Source organism: Dysidea avara, chromosome 5 (assembly GCF_963678975.1).
Source record: "Dysidea avara chromosome 5, odDysAvar1.4, whole genome shotgun sequence".
Taxonomy (NCBI): Eukaryota; Metazoa; Porifera; class Demospongiae; order Dictyoceratida; family Dysideidae; genus Dysidea; species Dysidea avara.
In genome coordinates this window covers 6206119-6231628 of record NC_089276.1, presented here as the reverse complement: position 1 = coordinate 6231628, position 25510 = coordinate 6206119, and the positions used below count along the sequence as shown (strand labels likewise).

The 25510-nt window shown below is 38.3% G+C and overlaps 2 protein-coding genes across 2 annotated transcripts in view; both read left to right on the top strand.

Annotated features, from left to right (window-relative positions):
• The first annotated feature begins 43 nt into the window (after nucleotides 1-43).
• Nucleotides 44-11924, top strand: LOC136255340 (protein eyes shut homolog). The gene is made up of 16 exons (XM_066048078.1): nucleotides 44-222; nucleotides 412-537; nucleotides 740-853; nucleotides 1431-1553; nucleotides 1612-6780; nucleotides 6840-7607; nucleotides 8066-8845; nucleotides 9144-9607; nucleotides 9657-9840; nucleotides 9887-10654; nucleotides 10704-10782; nucleotides 10832-10907; nucleotides 11034-11095; nucleotides 11147-11230; nucleotides 11284-11393; nucleotides 11680-11924. The coding sequence occupies exons 1-16, from the start codon at nucleotides 153-155 to the stop codon at nucleotides 11835-11837; spliced, it is 9135 nt and encodes a 3044-aa protein (XP_065904150.1). The 5' UTR covers nucleotides 44-152; the 3' UTR covers nucleotides 11838-11924.
• A 12026-nt stretch (nucleotides 11925-23950) lies between these two features.
• LOC136256576 (hemicentin-1-like) overlaps nucleotides 23951-25510 on the top strand; it is a 160428-nt gene continuing 158868 nt past the window's right edge. The window contains exon 1 of the mRNA XM_066049553.1: nucleotides 23951-24058. Within this exon, the coding sequence (XP_065905625.1) occupies nucleotides 24004-24058 (55 nt within the window). The 5' untranslated portion in view covers nucleotides 23951-24003. The remainder of the gene's footprint in view (nucleotides 24059-25510) is intronic.

Genomic DNA, 25510 nt, shown 5'->3' with positions numbered 1-25510 from the left:
CAATAGTTACGTTTGCGTTACCGTATATAGCACGAACGTTTTCTAATTACGTTATTTCCATTTAATACCAGGCTGGAGCCTGCTTCATCGAGCTCGCTTCATGGGAGTATCGAGCTAGTTTGATACAGTTTGTTGATGCTGGAGAAATTATAATGAATAGTTGGAAGCTATCAATCAGTTCGTTGTTTGCCGCGCTACTGATTTTGGCTGCTTTCAGCGAAGGTTAGCCCAGTTACGCCCCCCTGCACCACCTTGCGTGTAGCGAAGGCTGGTCATTTGAAATGCGGCGCCAACCATATTTCCTTATCCGAAAAGCACCTTGAACATTTAGACACTCATTTATTTGGTAGCTATGCTTTAAAAGTTTGCTAGTTAGCCGGCCCCACCGCTTATCGTATGTCTATCCTTTAGTTTCCAGCCAGAATTGTGATCCCGTCATGCAGTTTGAGTGTCAAGATGGTAATTGTATACCGATGATCCTCAGATGTGACAACATCAGCGACTGCGTAAATGGCTCGGATGAGTTTAACTGCAGAGGTATGTGGACGCTGATAATCTATAGCACAACACTCATACACTTACAATGTACAGTGAATTCAATGCTCAATAGCCGCATGTAAGTCCTACTTCAGCTATATAGTTTTAATATACACTTTTTCCATTAGCTATCAGCCATACTTGCTCACATTACCCATGATCTCATTCAATACATTATACAAATAAAGATTTATTATTACAGAGTGTACAAGTGAGGAGTTCCAGTGTAACAACACAGCTTGTCTACCAATATCAGTACGGTGTAATGGTGAAAGTCAGTGTACTGATGGGTCTGATGAAGCAGATTGTCCAATTGGTAAGAAGTGTAGCTACTTGGCATGGTCTATTTGCAACTTTCTTAGAAACAAAACTATAATACTAAATAAATTTACTAACTTTTTACTCGAATATTTTCTGCAATATAGCCATGTTCTTGTTTTAATGTTGAATTTCTAAGTGTGTATTGACTGTGACTTTAATCAACTAACTTACTCTAGCAATAATCTTTTTTATAGATACTTAGTACTCATGGACACTGTCCACATTTGCTGTCATAAAAACATTGGCATAACCCGCTTGTTTTCTGCAGGATGTTACTGAGCCACATATATAGACATGGTAGAAGCTGACATGCACTGGATTGAAAAAAAAAGTTGCATGTTTTATTCACATTTATTGTACTGAACAGCCAGTTAATCACTGATTAGTCCAAAAGAAAATTAATTACACACATACATACATTATAATTGATTATTTCACGTACTTACAGAATGCAATATATTAACTAACTACAAATAAATCAACTCTTCCTGACTCAATCACTTGGTGGTGATAACGACTAATGTTATATAGTGGGAGATCTCTATCATCATTTTGTTTGTTTTGTGTTACAGATAATAACTGTGCAGCCAGTGACACAACACCAATACAGTGTGACAATGGTCAGTGTGTATCCCAGTTTCAGTTGTGTGATGATGTGGATGATTGTGGAGACAATACTGATGAGAGGGACTGTGGTAAGTAGTTATAGTTATCGAGTACATTGAACAAGTGTTAAATCGCATGTGTATCTAGATCCATGTTCACCAAACGTTTGTGAAAATTCTGGTACGTGTATAAAAGAGAGCAGTCTTAACTTTACTTGCCAATGTCCGGACACACATTTTGGGCCACTTTGTGAACACCCATCATTTTGTGCATCCATGCCTTGTGAGAATGGTGGAAATTGTTCAAATATTATCACACTTGATGGCCTATCATATCTTTGTGAATGCACCAATGAGTTTACAGGGCAAAATTGTACAGACATAAGAACTCCTTGTCATCCCAGTCCATGTGAGAACAATGGATTGTGCATGGAAGACACTAGTGGCACCACCTTTACATGTGATTGTCCATTTGGTTTCACTGGTGATACCTGCGATATAGATATTGACGAGTGTATCAGTGATCCTTGTTTGAATAATGCAACCTGTGTAGATCTAATTAATGAGTTTGTATGTGAATGTCCCAATGGTTTTACTGGACGTCAGTGTCAAACTAATATCAATGATTGTGTGGACAATCTTTGTGTCAATGGGCGCTGTATTGATTTGATTGATGATTTTATGTGCGAGTGTGATTTTGGATTTACTGGTACAAACTGTGATATGAACATTGACAATTGTGATGTTGATGTTTGCTTGAATAACGGCACATGTATTGATGACATTGAATCATTTTACTGTAACTGCTCAGTAGGATTTGGAGGGTCCAGTTGTGAACTAGAGTCTTCATGTATGCCACAAGAAGATTTCTGTGAGAACAGTGGACTGTGTGTGGTATTAAACAGCACGGAAACATCTTGTCAATGTGTAAATGGATTTAATGGGATGTTTTGTGAGAATGAAGTCGATGAATGTAGTCCATCTCCCTGTCATGTTTTGTCAACCTGTGTTGATCAAATAAATGACTACAATTGCATATGTGCCCCTGGTTACACTGGCAGAAATTGTACAGAAGACGTTGATGAGTGTGGAACTGAGATGCCCTGCCAAAATGATGCGCTATGTGAAAATGAGCCTGGAGGTTTTATGTGCTTCTGTAGAAGAGGTTTCACAGATCCCCTTTGTTCAACAAACATCGATGACTGTGCCATGGCTGATCCTGGCTGTATGAATGGAGCAACTTGTATAGATGAAGTAGCAGGCTTTACATGTGTATGTCCGATGGGTTTTGACGGTGACTTATGTGAGATCAATATCAACGATTGTATTGATGAACCTTGTCTTAACAATGGCACTTGTATAGATGGGATCAATAGCTACATGTGCATGTGTTCACCAGGGTATACCAGTGAGAATTGTAGTGTTTTCATGGACGACTGTGACCAGGAGCCATGTATGAACAATGGTATGTGTGTCAATGATCCTACTCCTGGGTCGTACATGTGTGAGTGTTTGGATGGCTATACTGGCACTCACTGTGAGACTGACATTAATGAATGTTCTCCAGACCCTTGTCTTAATGGTGCTACTTGTATGGATGGTATTAACCAGTATGATTGCCTGTGTGATGCTGGTTACACTGGTGTTAACTGTTCTGTTGATATTGATGATTGTTCCAGTATGCCCTGCAGTAACAATGGAACATGTACAGATCTGGTTAATGGTTTTAACTGCACCTGCATGGATGGCTTTACTGACCCTACTTGCAATACAGAGATTCTTCAATGTGCATCTGATCCTTGTGAGAATAATGCCACATGTATTGAAGATGGAGATGGGTTTATTTGTCAGTGTCCCATGGGATACAATGGTACCAGTTGTGAGATTGATATCAACGAGTGTGCTAGCAGTCCTTGTTTAAATAATGCAACCTGTTTAGATGAAATAGGTGACTATATGTGCATCTGTACTGAAGGATACACTGGTAGAGACTGTGATGTTAACATTGACGACTGCATTGGTAACAACTGTACTAACAATGCTGCATGTGTGGACCAAATAGGGGGGTTCTCCTGCTTGTGTGTTCCAGGATTTACTGGCCAGTTTTGTGAGCTTAATATCAATGATTGTAGTAATATGACATGTGAGAATGGAGGAAGATGCAGAGACCTGGTAGATGACTTTGAGTGCTTATGCTCCAATGGGTTCACTGGTATTCTGTGTGAAGAGGACATCAATGATTGCATGCCCAACCCTTGTGCAAATGGTGGTACATGTGTTGATGGAATTGCTTCTTTCAGTTGTGAATGTCCTGACCGGTATACAGGTAATCATTGCCGGATTGATATTTTGAACTGCACTCTTAACCCTTGTCTCAATAATGGAACATGCATTGAAGCAAATGACACATTTTCCTGTAATTGTCCTAGTGGGTTAACAGGAACTAGGTGCGAGGTAGATATTGATGAATGTGGAAATGATCCATGTATGAATGGAGGTACTTGCAATAACACATTTGGGAGCTTCACATGTCAGTGTCCTAATGGATTTACTGGAGACCTGTGTGAAATGGATAGTTGTGACCTCGTTGTTTGTTTGAATAATGGAACATGTGTTTTTGAGACGGATGGTAACTTCAATTGTAGGTGTACACCAGAGTTTACTGGCTCACTGTGTGAGACTGTTATTAATGATTGTATGCCACCTCCTTGTGATAATGGTGCAACATGCACAGACCTACTTGGGGTAGATACATTCAATTGTACTTGTGCTAGTGGCTTTACTGGTGAGCTTTGTGATGTAGATATTGATGACTGCCATTCAGACCCTTGTGTCAGCAATGCTACTTGTATTGACGGAGTTGATAGTTTCACATGCATGTGTCCAGTTGGGTTTACTGGATCAGATTGTGAAGTGAACATTAATGACTGCAGTCCTGGACTGTGTGCCAATGGAGGTACATGTATTGATGGCATCAACTCGACAACTTGTATGTGTGCTCCTGGCTACACTGGTGTCACATGTGAACAAGATATAAATGACTGTATACCTAACCCTTGCACCAATGGTGGGACCTGTGCGGACCTGTTGGGTGGCTTCAATTGCTCATGTGCAGATGGGTACACTGGAGAGACATGTCGTGAGAATATTAATGATTGTGATCCTAATCCATGCCAGAATGGCAATTGCCTGGATGGTATCGATGACTTTTTCTGCTTTTGTGATGCTGGCTATACTGGGGGGCTATGTGATGTTAACATAGATGATTGTGATCCTAACCCGTGTCTCAATGAAGGCACCTGTACTGATCTTGTTAATGATTTCACTTGTACCTGCCCATCAGGTTTCACAGGGTCTACGTGTGATCTCGGCCTTACGAATTGCTCTACTGTTCAAGGCTGTCAGAATGGAGGTATTTGCACCGATCTTCCTGATGGGTTTATGTGTGATTGTGTATTGGGCTACACGGGCTTGCTGTGTGAAACAAATATTGATGATTGTGCAAATGATGCATGCCGAAACAATGCCACATGCTTTGATGGTGTGAACAGCTATTTTTGTCTATGTGTAGAAGGCTTCACTGGAGCCACTTGTGAAGTTCCACGTAACAACTGTGACCCCAATCCCTGTCGTAATGATGCTACCTGTATTGATATAGGAACAACATTTATGTGTAACTGTATTTTTGGCTTTACTGGAGAAACTTGTGCATTTAACATCAATGACTGTGACCCTTATCCCTGTGAGAATAATGGAACTTGTTTTGACTTGGTAGCTGATTTCTCTTGTAGCTGTGTAGCTGGCTTTACTAGCAAAACATGTGATGTAAACATTGATGATTGTAGTCCTGACCCTTGTCAGAATAATGGAACTTGTAGTGATTTAGTGGATGACTTCTCTTGTGCTTGTGTAGCTGGCTACACTGATAAAACCTGCTCTACTAACATCAATGAGTGCAGCCCTGATCCATGCCAGAACAGTGCAATGTGTACTGATTTAGTAAATGACTTCTCTTGCGAATGTGTGCCTGGTTTTACTGACAAAAACTGTTCAACTAATATTGATGACTGTAGCCCCAACCCTTGTGAGAATAATGGCACTTGTATTGATTTTATAAATAGCTTTTCATGTATATGTTTACTAGGCTATACGGGACCAACATGTGCCGTCAATATTGATGACTGCACTCCTAATCCTTGTGAGAATAATGGGACATGTATTGACTCAAAGAACAACTTTACATGTAACTGTTTGGCTGGTTTTACTGATGTCCTATGCTCTACTAATATTGACGAATGTAGTCCTGACCCTTGCCAGAATAATGCAACTTGTTTTGATTTAGTAAATGATTTCTTTTGTGACTGTGTAGCCGGCTTTACTGATAAAACATGTGCTACTAACATTGATGATTGCAGTCCCAATCCTTGTGAGAACAATGGAACATGTTCTGATTTGATAGATGACTTCTCTTGTGAATGTGTACCTGGTTTTGCAGACAAAAACTGCTCAACTAACGTTGATGACTGTAGTCCCAACCCTTGTGAGAATGATGGAACCTGTGTTGACATGATAAATGACTTTTCTTGCGAATGCGTTCCCGGTTATACAGGACCAATGTGTACGATTGACATTGATGAATGCAATCCTAACCCTTGTGAGAACAACGGAATGTGCTTTGATTCGACAAATGATTTTATGTGTGAGTGTGTACCTGGTTTTACTGATAAAAACTGCTCTACTAATATTGATGAATGTAGCCCTGATCCTTGTGAAAATGGCGGAATGTGTAATGATTTAATAAATGACTTCACCTGTGACTGTGTAGCTGGCTTTACTAGCAAAACATGTGATGTAAACATTGATGATTGTAGTCCTGATCCTTGCCAGAACAATGGAACATGTAGAGACTCAGTAAATGATTTCTCTTGTGATTGTGTACCTGGTTTTACTGACAAAAACTGCTCCTTTAACATTGATGATTGTAGCCCCAATCCCTGTGTGAACAATGGAACTTGCAGTGATTTAGTGGATGGTTTCTCATGTGATTGTGTTCCTGGGTTTACAAATGAGACCTGCAATACAAACATTGATGAGTGTGATCCCAATCCTTGTCTTAGTGGTGGAATATGTAAGGATGGTATAGACATGTACACTTGTTTGTGTCCCCCAACACATACTGGAATGAATTGTGAGGTGAACCTTGGTGTGTGCCAACTTGCTCCTTGTGAGAATAACTCCACTTGTGTTGATGGTGAACTTGAGGGTGAATACCGATGTCTGTGTTCTTTAGGATTTGCAGGAACTAACTGCACTGAAGGTAACTTTGTGTGCTGTATTGTAAGTCTGTTGTATTATATACCTTTTCTTTTGCCTTAGATATTGATATAAGAACACCATCTTTCACTGGAGATTCATATTTAACATTTGAACTGCTTTCTAATGCTTCAATTACCACTACCATTGATATTGCAGTTAGACCAAACTCTTCTGAAGGATTAGTACTTTATTTTGCACAATCCATGGAAGAAAATGCTCCATATTTGTCCTTGTCCTTAGAAGGAGGTATCCCAGTGTTTAGATATGACTCAGGTTCGGGGCTCATAGAAATCAGGGGAGGATCCCGTATTGATGATGATGAGTGGCATGTTATCAGTATCAGTCAAGATGGTGAATATGGTGAACTACAAGTGGACAACATGGATACATACACAGGATTTTTACAAGGAAGTTTCCCTAGTTTGATGTTGGATGGTGGTTTGCTCTACATCGGTGGTGTCAGTAATTTTAGTCTTATCAATCCTCCGCTACCAGAGGGATCAGGGTTTATAGGCTGTGTTGCAGAACTACAAGTCAATGGGCAAATGTTACAACTACTTGAGGATAATGTAGAAGCCTTAGCTATTGGCCAGTGTCAAAGTTCAGCATGTAGTTATGTGCAGTGTCTCAATGGAGGAACTTGTGTTGATCAGGCTATGTATTCCTTTATGTGTCAATGTGTTGATGGGTTTGTTGGACAAAACTGTGAAATGTCTAACTTCACTTGTGCTCCTGATATGTGTCTGTTTGGAGGAAACTGTCTGGAACGAGGGAATAATTTTATTTGTCAGTGTCCTCTTGGGAGGAATGGAAGATTATGTGAAGAAGGTATTATAGTAATGTATATATATTCAGGGGCATAGGCAGGATTTCCAAAAGGGCGGTTCTGCCTAAGTATAGAATTTCGTAGGTGTGCACATGTAAACACGTGTACACGTGTAAACATGTGTATTCTTATAAATTCATTCGCAATAGCGAGTAGAGGTACTTGAATTCCTCTGCCTGAAGACCTGTAGCTACCCATTTCAGTGGATTTGTGTAAGTTAATTCAGTTCTAGTTAACCAGTATCACGATTTAAAAAACTTAACTCTGAAAAGGGGGTTCGTCCGAACCCTTTGAACCCCCCCTGGCTACGCCCCTGATATTTACATAATTGTTATTTACCTTGGCTAAATAGCTTGTTTCTTTGACAATTCTATTTATTGCTTAGTTATACACAGTCAGAAAGTACTTAAATCACCTGTCATGCAAATAAACTATGTGTTTATACGCATATTTTCTGTAGTTATAAATATCACTACTCCTTCATTTGGTGGAGACTCCTACATCACATTTGGTCCCATCCGCAATGCCAGCATTAATCTGACTATATCACTGTACATTAGACCCACTGAAAACGATGGCTTAATTTTATTCAACTCATTTTCAAATTTGGACTTCAGTGAGTATGTATACTTCTCCCTTGTTGATGGATTTGTGGAGTTTGGCTATGACAATGGGGTAGGCAGTGAACCAGTTGTTATCAGGAGTAGCAGTCGACTACAGTTGGATGAATGGCATCATATTGAAGTGAACAAGTTTGGACACAATGGGTCTCTCATTGTCAATGACGATGCTCCAGTTTATGGCTACTCTTTTGGAGCTCTGATGTCACTAAATCTTGGAGGGAACCTCTGGATTGGTGGGACAGATGGAGTTGCAGACATTTCTAGTGTCACAGGTACAGCTGGTGGTTTTCAAGGCTGTATTGATCAGTTAACCATCAACGATGAGCTAATAGACTTGATATTAGATGCTGAAATGGGCTATGGTGTTGGAGTATGTAATTTTACCCTCTGTCACCCTAATCCTTGTATGAATGGTGGTGACTGTGAAGACGCTGGAACTAATTTCTTCTGCAATTGCCCATTCCCCTTCACTGGTGCATTGTGTGGAACATCCACCATCAATCCGTGTGAGGACCCTCTACTGTGTGCAGCTGGTGCTACATGTGTGGTTGCTGTCAATGGAATAGACTATACTTGTTTGTGTCCTGTTGGTGCTAGTGGAGAGAGATGTGACCAAAGTGAGTCATATGTGCTGTGGAAAGTGTATTTGACTCAAACAACTAGATAGTAGATAAGCATTTTGCCATTGTACAGTACTAAGGGCTGTTGAAGGTTTAATTGTCAGTACTATGGATTTTCTGTCCATTTGAACTGATATTTATGCATATTGTGTATTAGTGCATTTTATCGTAATGCAGTTTACAATTCACAGTACATAATACATAGTACACAATGTTAAAATGGACGGCAAATTCACAGTACTAGACTACTTATGTGTAATTGTCTCACATACTTTTTTTTATTTTTCTTGTACAGTTGTTGAGATTGCAAATCCATTTTTCAATGTGACTTCTCATCTACGCTATCGTCAGCTCATTGGTGGCAGATCTACAACATCAATAACAATCACATTCTACCCTGCACAAGCTGATGGACTATTGCTGTATTCTGGTGACATTACTAAAGCCATTGACTTTGTATCAGTTAGTATAGTAAACTCACGTATTGAATTCAGATATAACCTTGGGTCGGGTAATGTACGTATTGTCAGTGATGTGGTCAGCTTGTTTGAATGGCATACAGTGGAGGCCAGACGTTCCTTACAGTTTGGGTCTCTCACCATTGATAATGGTGTATATTACAATGGAACATCAACTGGTACAACAAATCAACTGGACATCATAGGATTTCTGTATCTTGGAGGCGTTGATACTTACTCTGCTGTGTCCAGATCAATTGGAGCTAGTTCTGGATTCACCGGCTGTATAGATGAGTTGATAGTAAGTATGATGTTATCATGTATGTGTCTTTACTGGTGGATTGCTACAGGTGAATGGTAGGAATTATAGTATAATTGGTGACTCCTTGTCTGGTGGGAACATTGGTGAGTGCCCCACTGACCCTTGTGCACTGTCTCCCTGTATGAATGGTGGAACATGTACCAGTGATGGCAATGGCAGGATGTTCACCTGTCAGTGCAGGTTTGGATTTAGAGGAGAGACCTGCTCCAATGGTAAGTACGCATCTTATGAACTAAATTTACTTCACTTATTCTCTAGTGACCATCATCGATGTGGTGTACTTCACTGGCAATTCCTACATCTCTTACCCCAGTCTCAATGAGAGCTTCGGCAATACAAGACTTTATTTAGAGATCAAACCAAATGCTTCAGATGGATTAATCTTGTACAACGGGCAAACAAATGGGACTGAGTATATTTCATTGAGTCTATCGTCTGGGTTTGTTCAGTTTCAGTACAACTTGGGCAGTGGGACAGCATTGATAGAAAGTAGATATCAACTGGACTTGAATGACTGGCATATCATTGAAGCAAGAAGAAATGGACAATCTGGGATGTTGACAGTAAATGGTGTTACTACCACAGGATCATCACCAGGGACTGAGACCTTGCTGCAGCTTGGTGGCCCCTTGTTCATAGGTGGTGTAGAAGACTTTACAATGGTCTATGCTAATAACACTGAAGTTGGGTATGCTGGATGTATCAGGGAGCTGAGAACTAGCCCCAACCTTGATGAAGTGGTTGATTTCATAGTAGACTCTACTGGTGGCCTGAACATTGAGAAATGTCCGAGTCCTGATCCATGCCTCAGCCAGCCTTGCATGAATGGTGGTACGTGTACGTATGATGGTGAACGCTTCAATTGTCTGTGTACTGATCAGTACACTGGTGCACAGTGTGAGGAACTACTGTGCTCAGAAAATCTCTGCCAGAACAATGGAATATGTATTGTAGAAACTGTAGCTGACACACAAATACAATCCTGCCAGTGTATTCTGCCATTTGCTGGTGACACTTGTACTGAAGGTTGGTTTATATTAAATGCTATTACATGTAACTAAACTGCTCTTTATAGTTGTGACCTTCACACATGCTCAGTTTGGAGGAGATGGTTACTTGCAGCTCTCAACTGATATACTCACATCTCGACCACGGTATGCAGAATAGTTGTATTTAACTGTGTTTAATTTTGTACATATACAGTCTGTCAATTGGGACTTCAATCTTCCTTTCTTTTGTATCAACTTCTATCAATGGTTTGCTCTTTTATATTGGACCGGTGAGTAAACTAGCTGTGCTAGTCGCTGTAAATTTTTGGTGATGTATGTAAGATTATAAACTACAGTACAAAATGGAATTAGCAAATGTTCCGGGTCTACGTATTTTGTTTTAATGTACCTTCTAGCCTGCAGGCGTTCCTGGTAACTATCTATCGATTGGCTTAAATAATGGCATTGTAGAGTACAGGTAAGACATGCTGTATTGTCAGTCAACTAATAATAAGTGTGCCGGTCACAGATTTGATTTGGGTTCTGGTGCAGCTGTCATTAGATCACCATTCCTAATAGCTGCGGATAGTGTCCATATAGTCAATGCAACAAGGTAGACATCCAATATATTATATATTTCATTTATGTAATGATTGTGCAATACAGAATAGGACAAATAGGTGAGCTGTCAGTCGACTTTCGTCAAACAGTCCAGGATTCTTCCCCTGGTGATGCTACTCAACTAGACTTCTATCCAACGAGTGTAGTATATTTAGGTGAGCTGTCTATACTGTGGAGCCTCACTTAGTGGCTACCTCTTTTAATAACAAGACTGCCTTATAACAGTGACCATATTGGTTAAGTCCCAAACATAGCCAAGGTGTACTTCATGATCTCATAATAGGGACCATGTCAAGCAGTCAAGACCACCTTAGGTCCTATAGCTTTGAGGCCTCAGTATGCACCATATTGAAAGGTCACTTTAGGTAGCCTTTGTTTGTGAAGTTCCCCTATATAAGTATCTATACATTTTATTTTACACTTGTGTATTTATGTTAACAGGAGGGTCCCCAGACATCTCACTGACATCAAGAGGATCCTATTCCACTGGTCATAGTGGATGTATTGGTGATTTACTTTTTGGTGTCAGTGGTATGACCACTTCATTCATCCCATTGGTACCAGTGACTGGTGTACAAGTTACCAGATGTAGTAACTAACTGGCAACTCCTCTCATACCCCATCATGAACACCACATCTTTTAACAAACCTGTATGCATATTTATATCACAGATATATCATGTCCATTTTCTCATTAAGTAAATGAAGGGTATTATGTCCTATAGCACAAAGAGAAGTATGACTGTCTGGGAATCAGTGCAAGTCATAAGATTTGGTCATGTTGAGAATCTCATTCCAGTTACTTTTCTAGAGGTTAATTCTTCCACCAACTGTGAGGGAGTAAAGATGCATATGCCTGGTTCAAAAGTAGACTATGTGAATTTGGTTTATTTGCTAAATGTTGACACCATTATTATTGCCTTGTTAGGGACCGATACTGATATTATATTGGTATCAATACTGATAAAATTAATATTGATAAGTATCTCAGGTTAGTCAAAGATTTCTTTTTTTTGAGCATTTTTTTGTACCACTTCTTTGTTTTTTGGTGGTTGATTTTTTGTTCTTAGCACTGACAAAAACAGACAAGTTTGGATAAAATCCTTTTGTGTGAACAGTCATAAGTACCAATGAATGAAAGGATTAGATTCAGCCATAGTGATCAGGCTACATACTCTGTTATGCTGTAACACAGCATTGTTTATACACAAACACTGACTGTATATGTTTTGGTTTTGGAACTAATTGTCCAAAAATTTTACCCAAGTTCAAACAGATCACAGGCCTCAACAGTGAATAGCATTGGAGTCATTTATAGGTTTGAAGTATGTTTTGTCTCGATGTATATATATAGTGAGTTTTTGAAACAGTTGTTTCAATACTGACTTAAAATGGGGTTAGTATAGGTAGTATTGGAACACTGTTTTTGCTATGTAATACATAATAGAAGTATGATATCAGTTCATTAGAAAAACCTGTATCGGGAATAGATATATCGAATATCGGTATTGGGTGTAAAATGTGAAAACGGTACAACCCTATTGGTTGTGTGTTGTGCATGGCAAAAGCTATTGCTCTTGGGACTTGGCTAAGATATGGGCTAGCTAACTACATTGGTACACATGTGGCATGTTAAACTAGACAATAGAGAAAGGTTTCAGAAACTGGGATATAGGTTAATTAAAGATTGTTCTGGAACTGATCTGACACAACAGTATAAATACAGCAGCATGTTACTTTGCTGACATTCTTAAATTAGTGAAGGAATCTATGCTGCCAAGACACTCGTATGGTCCCAGCAAGGCCGGCTGGCAGTACTTCTGCTTCTAAAAAATCACTGTCACCAACAAAGTAACCAGACAAACAGAATGCTATCAGTCTCTGCAGGGCCATGATACTCAATAGAGTGCAGCATTTCCCATAACAATGGCAGGTACGCCTTCTTTTGTGATGTCCGGAAACCCCAGCCACATATTAAAATTTTTGGCATTTTCTCAAACTGCAAATTTAAACTGCTCTTTCTCCTATTACCCTATACTTACTTTACCATCCACAATTTATACCACTGATAGCTTAGTTCATTAACTACAATTCAGCACTAAGCATTTTAGAATCCGTTTTTCTCTCGAGGAGAAATGAACAAATTTCTAATGCGTTTGCAAACTTTGTCCGGAAACGCCCGCCCCTACCTTAATCCGCTTACAATAGTACAGATCTCCTATTGTAGCCATAGCAGAAAGTATTGCAATCTATCTCAATAAAACGAAACCCAGTTAAAACTTTTGTAACTAGGGAGATGCAACCCACAAGTGAACCTTTTTTTTTTTGAAGAATTCTTGAGGAAAAAGGAGGAACCCCTCTGTGGAGCAGTGTTAAACAATAGGCATACTTACATAAACATAACTGTGACCGGATCTTGGAAAACCTATCTTTTGGGCACAAGCAAACTTTTTGGGAAAACTCAAATGAAAATTTCAACAATTTTTAAAAAAATTAATTTTTTACAGATTTGGATAAAGCAACTATTAAACCTTCTTGCTGTGAAATTTCACACCCATAGCTTCATTTTACTAGGAGATATGGATGATTATATTAGGCCATGTAGTAATTTCACATGCGTGAGATAACAATTGACTTACAAATTGGGAGATTTGTTCATCTGCTGGAATGGCTAAAACTTAGCCTTAGACAATGATACATGGCAATTAATTGCAGAAGAATACCAAGAATATTTCATTAATCTATCAGAAATGTCCTTTAAAGTATTTTAGATGGTAAGAATGGAATTATTGGTAAATTTGATTTGTCACCATTTGTCTCCCTTAATCACTCACAGAACTCAATACATTACCATAAAAGTTAGTTTGTAATGTACAGGACACGTCACAGGAATGTTTAAAGATATTAAGCTGAAATTTTTTTAACACAAGATAAACAAATACCCAGTACCTCATTTAAGCTATAAAACAGAAAATTGACCAATGTGCTAAAAAGGTACCGGTAGGTTTTTCAAGATCAAGTCACAATTTGTGTTGCTAGTAATGTGTAGCTCCTGAAATAGGTCTGCTTTTGATTAAACATAGAAGAAATTGGGTTATGATGGCTAAGTATTAGTTAAAAGGAAAGCCCCCCCCCCCTCCCCCCAAATCTTCCCCTGCAGATGTAGGCCACCTCCCTTGTTTCCTACTTTTTTTTCTGTGATCCCTATTTTTTCCGTACACTTGTACTTACTAAATTTGTAGTATGCTTCTGCCAACAGTGCCAAGTAACACAGTGTTGCACAAGTAATTAAAGTGATAGCTATTCTGTTGCAAAATGAACTGTTTATTCTACATCGATATAGATGATAAGTCTTCACAAAGATAATGGCTCTATAAAGTGAATTTGTCACTGCTTCTGGCTTTGCTAAATCAGGATGATATTTTAGTGTGATGTGGTGGAACAGAGGACATTTTGTTACTATAATAGATCGATGCATTCTCAATGGAGACAAATTTCTTGTTTGACAAGAGAAGTCTAGATTCACATTTCTTACAGGAGAAAAAGTTTTGCCAACAAATGTAATAGAATAGAACCCTGTGCTGTATCATACTAGAGAAGTAACAGAGGTAAAACTATATGCATGCTGAATTCTGACACAATATCTGGCAATTTTCACTAAAGAGATTTTTCAAATAATTGCAAACTCTATACTGCAGGTATTATTCCAAATTATATAAAATCTACAAAGATATCATGAGTTAAAGTCGTATCTATGCAAGTTACTAAACCTGTTGGTGTTCTCTTTAATTTTTGAGATTTGTTCACCTTTCCAATTGAACTTGTAATGAGTTTTTGATTCTGTTGGAAATATTTTGTCCCTACACAAGGTCAAGAAATTATCATCACAAGTAACTTGTAGAAAACTACAAATTTCACTGACGACTTTCTTCGGGTTAGCAGTGAGATCTTGTCCATGTGTTTCTATAATCTCAAGATTGTGTTTTGCCTTAGCATCCTTATACAATAATTGGAAATATTCATTTATTTCACTGTCAACCAAATCTGGGTGATTGCATGAGAAAGTTTTATTGCTTTCTTTTATGTCCTTTATCTGAATGCCAATAGAACCTCTACACTTGATCAGTATTATAGTGGCAATGTTGTCATAAGGATTCTGAATGACACGGACCACTTTTATCGGTAAACTGATAGTTGATTTCAATTTGAGGAAAACAGATTCCCAAGTGCTGAAATTTTTTGCCATCATATCTGCAGTAAAGTCTCCTCTCTTGTCTCCGATCACATCGATGTAAGATTGATAAATGCCTTGATATATTCCATCAATTGCCAGTGCATATCCCTTCTTTTTAGCTGTGTCTGTGTGTGTCCTCAGTCCATCTCTAGCAGATCTAGACGTGTAATAATTATACCATAATGTGTTAAATATTTGTGCCTTGTTACAATAAGTTTTTCATCAACCAACTTGTGAAACAAATTTTCCTCATGAGATATCACAATGTGAATCCAATATGGCTCCCACAATGCTGTGACCACTCCTTGCACGTTCAACAAAAAGTACAAAAGATTTAATTTTGTCCAACACCAATGGTGGGAGAAAAAATGGGATTAATTGGTGGTTCTGTTAACACCTGAAACTGTGTAGCCGGTGAATAGACAATGAAGTTTCTGCCTGACGTGATAATTGTGTCTGGTGTCTCTGAAGAGTCTGGTCTTTGTGTTATTGTCAGTGGCGTAGCCAGGAAAAAATTTTACTGAGGAAAAAGTAATACATTGACCTAATAAAGAGGGTCTGCTTCTGACTCAACTGATTCACAAATACTTTCAAGTATGGGTGGTACTACAGGTTGGGATGGAAGAAAGTGTTTCAGAAGACTCTGAGCATTTTTTTACGTGTCATAAGTAATGCTCCAGCTTAGTTAATGCATATATACCATGCTTCAATTACAGTATTAGAGTTTAATTGCATTCAACACAATTATATTTTGAGTGGTCAGGCCATCCATGGACTGCAACGGAGGTCATAGTCATGCACACTATACTTTTTATTGAGTATCTATACATTTTATTTAGACACTTGTGTATTTATGTTATGAGGGTCCCCAGTCATCTCACTAAAATCAAGAAGATCCTATTCCACTGTCATAGTGGATGTATTGGTGATTTATATTTTGGTATCAACGGTACAACCACTTCATTCATCCCATTGATACCAGTGACTGGTGTACAAGTTACCAGATGTAGTAACTAACTGGCAACTCCTCTCATACCCCATCATGAACATGTTAACACCACCACATATTTTAACAAACCTGTATGCGTATTTATATCACAGATATAATTATCATGTCCATTTTCCTCATTAAGTAAGATTTTGAAGTGAAGAGTAACACGATGTACGTAAACTGTCTGGGGATCAATGCAAGTCACTACCTTATCTAAGAATTATTCACTAAGTTTAATGTTGTGATCCTAGTCAGTTACTTTTCAGCCTTCTTGTGGGTCACTAGAGGGATAGCAGTTAAAATAATTCTTCACCCACTATGTAAAAAGATGCATGTTTCAAAGGTAGACTATATAGGTAAACTTTATGACACAACTTGCAAATGGCTGTGTTTTCATGGGACAAAATCCTAATATGGGCTATATCTATAGCTACATTTGGTGCACATGTGAAGAAAAGTACTGATAAACAGTGCAAGGTTGCAGAAACTGGGAGTGTTCCCTTATGGTCTGTATCACTGTTGACAGTAGTAACAGGAAATGCTGAGAAACGTGGTAGCTACTTTTGCCCTCATTTTGAAGTGGACCAAGACTATTATTCACTAAAACTTGTACTGTATTTGATGCTTCTGCCAAGTAACAGTGTTGTAATATTCTGTTACAGTGTCTACTGTTTTGATGTAGATGGCATCCAGTAACACATGGCTATATTTTAGAACTGTATTTGAGAATGTAGCTATATTCTTTACCTAGAAACATACATATACAGTTAACAAGCTGCAATATATTGGCTCTGTAGAGTATATTTTTTACTGGCTTCTGGCTTTGCTTAATCATTCACTTCTCTATTCAGAAGGATGACATGATGATCAGAGGACATGGCTCAATATTTTTGTTGCTATAATAGAGTGGTTGTCGATGTATTCTCAATGGAGACATTTATTGCTTGTCAAACTGCTAACTAGAATAATGGAGGGATTAAGATTCACATATCTTACAGGGGGATGAAAAGTTATGTAACAGAACAGAACCCTGTTCTGTATCGTGCTAGAGAAGTAACAGAGGTACTATATGCATGGTGAGTTCTGACACGATACAAAGTGGTATCTGGTAATTGCAAATTCTGATATAGAAATAAAATATACAAAGATATCATGAGTTAAAGTCGTATCTATGCAAGTTACTAAACCTGTTGATGTTCTCCTTAATTTTTGAGATATGTTCATTTTTCCACTTGAACTTGTGACGAGTTTTTGATTCTGTTGGAAATATTTTGTCACTGCACACTGTCAAGAAATTATCATCACAAGTAACTTGTAGAAAACTGCACATTTCACTGATGGCTTTCTTCGGGTTAGCAGTGAGATCTTGTCCATGTATTTCTATAATGTCAAGATTGTGTTTGGCCTTAGCGTCCTCAATTCCCTTAAACAATTGGAAATATTCATTGATTTCACTGTCAACCAAATCTGGAAGATTGCATGAGAAAGTTTTATTGCTTTCTTTTATGTCCTTTATCTGAATGCCAATAGAACCTCTACACTTGATCAATACTATAGTAGCAATGTTGTCATAAGGATTCCGAATGACACGGACTACTTTCATCGGTAAACTGATGGTTGATTTCAATTTGAGGAAAACAGATTCCCAAATGCTAAAGTTTTTTGCCATCATATCTGCAGTAAAGCCGCCTCTCTTGTCTCCAATCACATCAATGTAAGATTGATAAGTGCCTTGATATAATCCATCAATTGCCAGTGTATATCCTTTCTTTTTAGCTGTGCCTGTGTGTGTCCTCAATCCATCTCTAGCGGACGTGTAAGAATTATGCCATAATGTGTTAAATACCTGTGACTTGTTATAATTTTTATACTCATCAACCAACTTGTGAAACAAATCTTCCTCGTGGGATATCACAATGTGAGGATGACTGTCTAATATGGCTCCCACAATGCTGTGACCACTCCTTGCATGTCCAACAAAAAACACAAAGGATTTAATTCTGTCTAACACCAATGGCGGGAGAAAATTGGGATTAATTGGTGGTTCTGTTAATACCTGAAGCTGTGTAGCCGGTGGAATAGAGGATGAAGATTCTGACTGAGGTGGTATTGGTGTCTCCGAAGAGTCTGGTCTCTCTGTGACTCGCTCTGTGTTGTCGTATATTATAAATTCATCGGACGGATCTTGGTTGGCTTGTCGCGAGAACACTAACAGAAACACAATCGCTGAAATACTTATCACCAACAAAACTCGAAAATACGATCGAAAATAAAAGGATATAATACTATTCATCTCATCCTCCTCAAGTACTGCTCTCGTGCCTGTGGCAACAATAAATTCGCGGGCGCGCACCTTAACAGAGCGCCTCAGGGGAAAAGGGCGTGTGCAGATCTCGTGTTTTTAAGAAATTTAATTCGTTTTTATTATAATCGTGATTTTGGTTTTCGGTTCCAATCATGTTTTATAAACTCAAACATGAGTGTATGTGTGCATGCTGGTACAATTTGTTCATAAACTCATCTACACTAGAAGAATCAACTACACCTCTTGGCAAAGAGTTCCATTCGCATATGGTGGCTGGCAAAAATGAATGATGATAAGAGTTTATCCCGGCTTGCTTGAAGTTGTCTAAACTTTTGCTGGTGACCTCGAGTTTTTGTTCCAGATGGCCGAGATGGGTGTAGATAGTGACTAAAGTCAACTTCAACTATCTCATTTAGAATTTTATAAAACATATAATAAGTCTTGATTGAATCTGTCTGTTTCCAATGAATTCTACTTTAGTTCAGAAAGCATTGATGAGACACTTGAATAACTTGAAAAATAATTGCACACAAATCGGGCAGCTTTACACTGTACCTTTTCCAAAGCAGTTTTGTCACAATTGGTATATATAGAGGGATAAAATTACAGATGCATATTCTACTATTGACCTAACAAATGCTAAGTAAGCTTTCGATTTCACTGATGTTGAACATTGTCTTAAATTTCTTTGGAGGTAACCTCTAGTGACTGAGTTTGCTTTGTTCACAACATTATTGATGTGTTTTCTCCAACTTAGGTTATTAGTAGTAGTGACTCCAAGATATTTGTTGGAGTTAACCTTCAAGTTGTTAATGATATAGCCATTTATGTTCATATAAAATAGGTGAATGTTTGTTTGTTATGAGTAGATGCTCGCATTTTGATAGATTAAAAGTCATTAACCAGTCCTCGGTCCATTGTGCCAATATCTCTAGATCTTGTTGAAGCAGAAGCACATCTTCAGTAGAAACAATAGGTCTGCTGTATTGATGGTTTTCTCTCTCCCTATAAAATCAACATGTATAATAAAAACCTGGAAAAAAAATAGCTATATGCTCTGCTCTTCTCCAGATGTGCCTCCAGAGAGCACTTTTCTGCAAGCTATATCAAATCTAAAACCAAAGTTGTTGATTTGATAGACAACTGATATGAAAACACCGGCTATACATGCATCTTGGCCAGCATTCATTTTTATGCTGAATAAAAGCCGGGCCCAGAGCAAATAGGTTGCCATTAGAAGTAATAATGGATCTACAGTGGAACCTCTCTTAGCAAACTCTCCGACTTAAGGACACAATAGAAAAAACCTCCAGGTCTGCAAGGTTAATACATTTTTTACCTCTGAAAGAGGAAAACCTCTATATTACAGCAAAAAGTGGTTAAAATTTCTGGGTCCCAAAATGTCTGTAATATAGAGAGGTTCCACTGTAGAAATTCACGAGAGCTGGGCCAAAATCTTTTCATGGTATAACTGAATAATATATACTGACTTGTATAACTATACCAACTGACTTTTCCTAAGAAAAATTCCTCATATTAGCTATAATGTCAATGTCGCAGGTATAGAAATGTTAAACAGTTACCTTTAAAACTTGCTTTACATGTGGGGCCCTATACAGAGTACATTATCATTATTGCCGGTATAATCAATTCAATTTAGTTATAGCTATAATCCAAAGTTTGATCATCACTTGTAAGCTGGTATATTAGCATGCACCCACAGCAGCTGAGTCTCCATGCCTGAAACGCGGCAGAAACCAGAGCAATCAAGACCTAGCTGCTACTGAATAGCATGTCAAGGAGCAAAATCTTTGAGGTTGAGCAGGCAATGTTACCTAATTAAACTTTTTCATAGATTTTTGCAAGCAATCCCAAAAAGTATTAGTATACGGAGGTCTAAATATTAATTGTCAAAAACAAAATTTTTGCTGTTGGCAACCCCCAAAACCTCAAAATGGCAAATATTTTCTCTCTCAAAATATTTAGACTATACGGTATAGCTATATAAGACACGAGCATGTCATTGTAGAGCAAACCATCCCTCCAGGTCATCTTTGTCATTATAGTATCTAGAAACCAGTTGGTGGCAAATCTCCTCCATTCAGTGCCAGGTAAATTCTAATGTTGGAAGTATTAATTGTGCTGCTACAGATATTATACAATGCCTGAAACTACTGTTGACTGATCATTCTTGCATGTTCCACTAAAATGCTCACCATTTTTTTCCCCCCTTCAGTTCACAAGGTTATGGGAAATTATTCCATCACTAGCTAGCTAGCTAGAATCAATGGTGGCTGGCAAACCGGTCTGTATACTGTGACAGGAACCATCGTAGATCTGCTTTTTGGTATATAGTCTAAAAAATACAGTAACGGTACAAAGGTGTAAAACAAATCGCAGTAGGAACTGGGACTCTCATTGATGTTTCAAACGTGAGGTCCAAAGAGAATGTTGTAATACATACAATAACTATATTGAAGAATTACTTGATTCAAACGGTACTGTGTCAAAAGGGTTATAAATAGTCAAAAGAAAGACCATTGTGGTGTAGCACCTTTACAGGTTGAAAACAGTGTAATTAATAATAGTTCTGCTAAAGCTCAAATACTTAATGACTACTTCACTTCAGTATTTACTCCAGTAACAGTAGAAGCTCTCCCCATGATACATGAACAATCGAAACCAGACATCAACCCAATTCTTATCAAAACTAATGGTGTCCTTGAACTTCTTAGGACCCTGGATGTACATAAAGCCTGTGGACCTGATGGAATACCTGCACATCTATTGAAGGAAACCTGTGAAGAGATTGCTCCATCCTTATCTTTTATATTCCAAGCCTCATTACAACAATGTGTATTAACTGTAGACTGGAAAGAGGCAAATGTCATACCACTGTTTAAGAAAGGTGACAGAGTAACTACAGACCTGTGTCATTAACTTGTATTTGCTCAAAACTATTAGAGCACATTGCAATTGTCTATTCACATATTTATGCTCATCTTAGTAAATATAACATCTTGTGTGATTAACAACACGGCTTCCGCCAAAGGCGATCATGTGAAACTCGGTTATTGCTAACAGTAAATGATTTCGCTGAGAACTTAAACAAAAAATGAGCAGACTGACGTTGTTTTTTAGACTTCTCTAAGACATTTGACAAAGTATCCCACCAGCATTTGTTCCACAAACTTTATCATTATGGTATCCGAGGAAAATTACTAGACTGCATGGATACAATATTTTGTTCTACAAAGATCCCAGCGTGTAATAGTTGAGGGTCAGCAGAATGATTCATCTACAGTGACTTCCGGTGTACCCCAGGGCACTGTCTTGGCCCCATTACTCTTTCTGAACTTTATTAATGATTTGCCAAATGGGATATTATCCAAAATTAAACTGTATGCTGATGATGTGTTACTATTCATTCAGAGCAGGACTGCCAACAGTTACAGGGAGATCTGGATTCTCTCAGAAAGTGGCCAGGCTGATGAATGGAAAATGGTATTTAACCCTGAGTTTCTCAGAATAACCAACAAAAAGCATCTAATTCTAAACCAATATAAAATTCAAAACAAAGAAATTAAGGAAGTTGCCCATGCTAAGTACTTAGGTGTAACAATTAGTCACAATCTTACTTGGTCTGAACATATAAAGCAAACTACCAACAAGGCTAACAGAACTAAAAGATTTCTGCAACGAAATTTGCATAACTGCCCACTTGAAATTAAAACTAATTGTTACAAAGTGATGGTAAAGCCTATATTAGATTATGCAGCCATTATTTGGTCACCACACACACACAAAAGGATATCAATATGATAGAAAGAAGTCAGAGGCAAGCAGCAAGATTTGTGATGAATAACTTTTACAAATGCTGAAACCTTAAGTGGCCGACCCTTGCTGAATGTAGAGAAGAACAGAAGGCTATTATGATGTTTAAGATCATTAATCACCACATTGACATCTCCGGTGCCCCCCCTTCCTCCATCTCTTTCAAAAAAATTGCATACAAGATCGAGATACTCTAATAGAGCAGTCACTCTAATAAAGCAGTCACAGTGTTCATGAGGCAGTGTAGCTTAACTATGAAGCTATGAATAAGGACCTGAATAAGGATCTTTATATACTTTATAGTAAATACATTTGATAAAGGCAGCCATTATTGCTGTGACCTTTTTTTTTTTGCTCTTCAACTTTTCAGCAAAGCGCACCCCCCCTTTTCCAAACTTTGGATCCGCCCCTGATCTCAGCAAATTCTTACCTACACCTGTTACAGTATCAATGTTACATGATACAAGAGGCCATAGCAAGAGATTTATACAACCAATGACAAGAATTGATTCTTATCTATATTCCTTCTTTCCCTTCACTATCAAACTCTGGAATTCTCTACCCCAACATGTGATTGACTCTATAGACGGGTTGCCTTTTTAAGGCGTGGTCGTTTTGCCGTAAATTTTCCACATACTTTCCGAGTTCGCTAAGTCAAAAATGTATTACGGCTATTGGAGAAAATGAACGTTTCGGTTAACTTTAGCAAGCAAGAGTTAGCCAGCCTTCAGAACAGAAAGTATGTTATAGAGAAAAGTTCGAGCTATAACATATCCAGCGTGTAAGGTGAAGGCTGTGCGAGAAGATGATTTTCTCTCAATCTCGGGTTTTTGGAAAGCGATAAAACTCGCTGAAAACATTCTTTGTAAGACTTTGCTACTACTTAGAATGATAGACTGGATGATTTTAACTCACCTTGTACCTTTGAAGAATCAAAAACGTTTGTCAAACTATTTTAAAAAATGGGTTTTTTGTTGACTTCTTGACCAACATTGTAATCATGCGTAAAACGGAAAGTCGCGTTTTCTTGCGTTACACAAGGGACACGCCCTAAATAGGCAACCCGTCTATAAGGACATTGATCAATTTAAGCAAAGACTAGCTGGTCTAGCAACAATTATTAATATTGATTAAGCTATTTGTAATTTGTTTGTTTGATTGTAATCTGTGCATCATACTTCAGAGGTCTGCATAGGAATAATATAAATATCTAATTAGCAGTGCCCACTCAAGTGGATAAAGTCACGTGACTCAATAGCGTGGCGGCTCTTCCGCCGCCAGTCGCTCGCCGCCAGCTAATTCAATAGCAAAAATCCTTTGTAAAAGCCTACTACTTGTAAAAGCCTACTAAGCTTCGCGGAGTCCGAGGCAGAGTCAACGCAGTAACGTGATCGTCCCAAAATGATCCAGAGGATAGTTCCGTTACTTTTCGGTGTGCTCGGAATATTCAGTTCAGGTTAGCTTTTGTCAGTCCGGCACGGCTTTGTTGTGAACCCTGAACGTGTTTGAAATGCATGATGGTACCTCGGTTATGACCTATTTGTACTATGGTTCTTGTCGTAACCGAGTAGTCTGCATGAGGGTCTAGTTGTACAGCCCCAGGCCTGATTATAAATTAGCTATTAGATTCACCACAATCACCATATTCTCATGACCTCCTCACTCATAAAACTAGAAGCTGTCACCAAGAATCGCAGTCAGAACGGAGACCCCTTTGAAAATGCTGCAATCTGATTGCATCTATCAGTGCTGTGGTTCTCACAAGTGCACTGACTCAGTGTAGCTACCGAGATGATTTCTACTGAAATCTCAGTTTGCAATGCCTTAAATATGCATTGTGTTACACGTGCACGTATCAAGAAATAACCGACCTGGGACAGAATGTGAAAATTTGGGCTCTGTAGTATGGAGGAAGTAGGGCAAGGACACACTGACTGGGGGCTCGGTCTACAGGGTGTGACCTAAGCCTGAGGCAAATTGCTTCAGTTGCCCCCACCCTGCTGATTGAAGTCTTGGCTAAAAGATTGTATCATTGCTCTAACTTGTGTGCAACCGCCACACTTGTGCATGCATGTAATGGGTTGTTTAGTCAGCCAGTGTCAATTGGTTTAATTAGCAACCTTAATTAGATTAATGTGGTCAGTGAAGAGTATCTCACTTCAGTAACAACCGGAGTAACAATTTTTTCAGTCTCAATTTGTTGTAACTTAAAAATGAATGTACCATTAATTCTCAAATTCTGTGACTACAATAGTTGGAGAAGCTGTTTGACCAAGTTAAGCTCTCACATAGCCAAAAAAAACATTATCAAAGCCAAGTGGAATGATATGGTAACCTGAAGGTCTTGTGTTATGTTGCCTAACTACAGGGACAGCAGGCCTGCATGAAGTCACCAAACAAGAGTGATAATACTCTTAGACAAATACCTTTGCCTGATATTATGAAGTGTGGCACCATTGTAATACATATGTAACATGCACATACAGGAAAGAATAGTCCTTTGATTTTGAAGCACATAATCATGAGCTTATGTGACTGAAATATGATGTCATTGTCTAATGATCCTCTTGCAATTGAATACGCAGTTGAGACTCAATAGTTATTTAAGCTCTGCTATTTTACCTCTAGTAGCTAGATACTACATACGTAGTACTTGCACACTCAGATTGTTTGTCGCATGCTTATATTGTTTTGCCATAGACCAGATGTTCTTTACCTTATTGTGATATTTTAGTTTCAATATTTATAGAAGTGATTCACAACAGCATTGTTGTTTAAATGTCACAGAAATTGAATTTAAGCTTGTGTAGCTGCATGGTTATGTTTTTTAGTCAAGCTATTCAATGATGATGTGAAGTACATAATTACATCATGATTCATGTGTTGTGTTGTGAATGAACCATTCAAC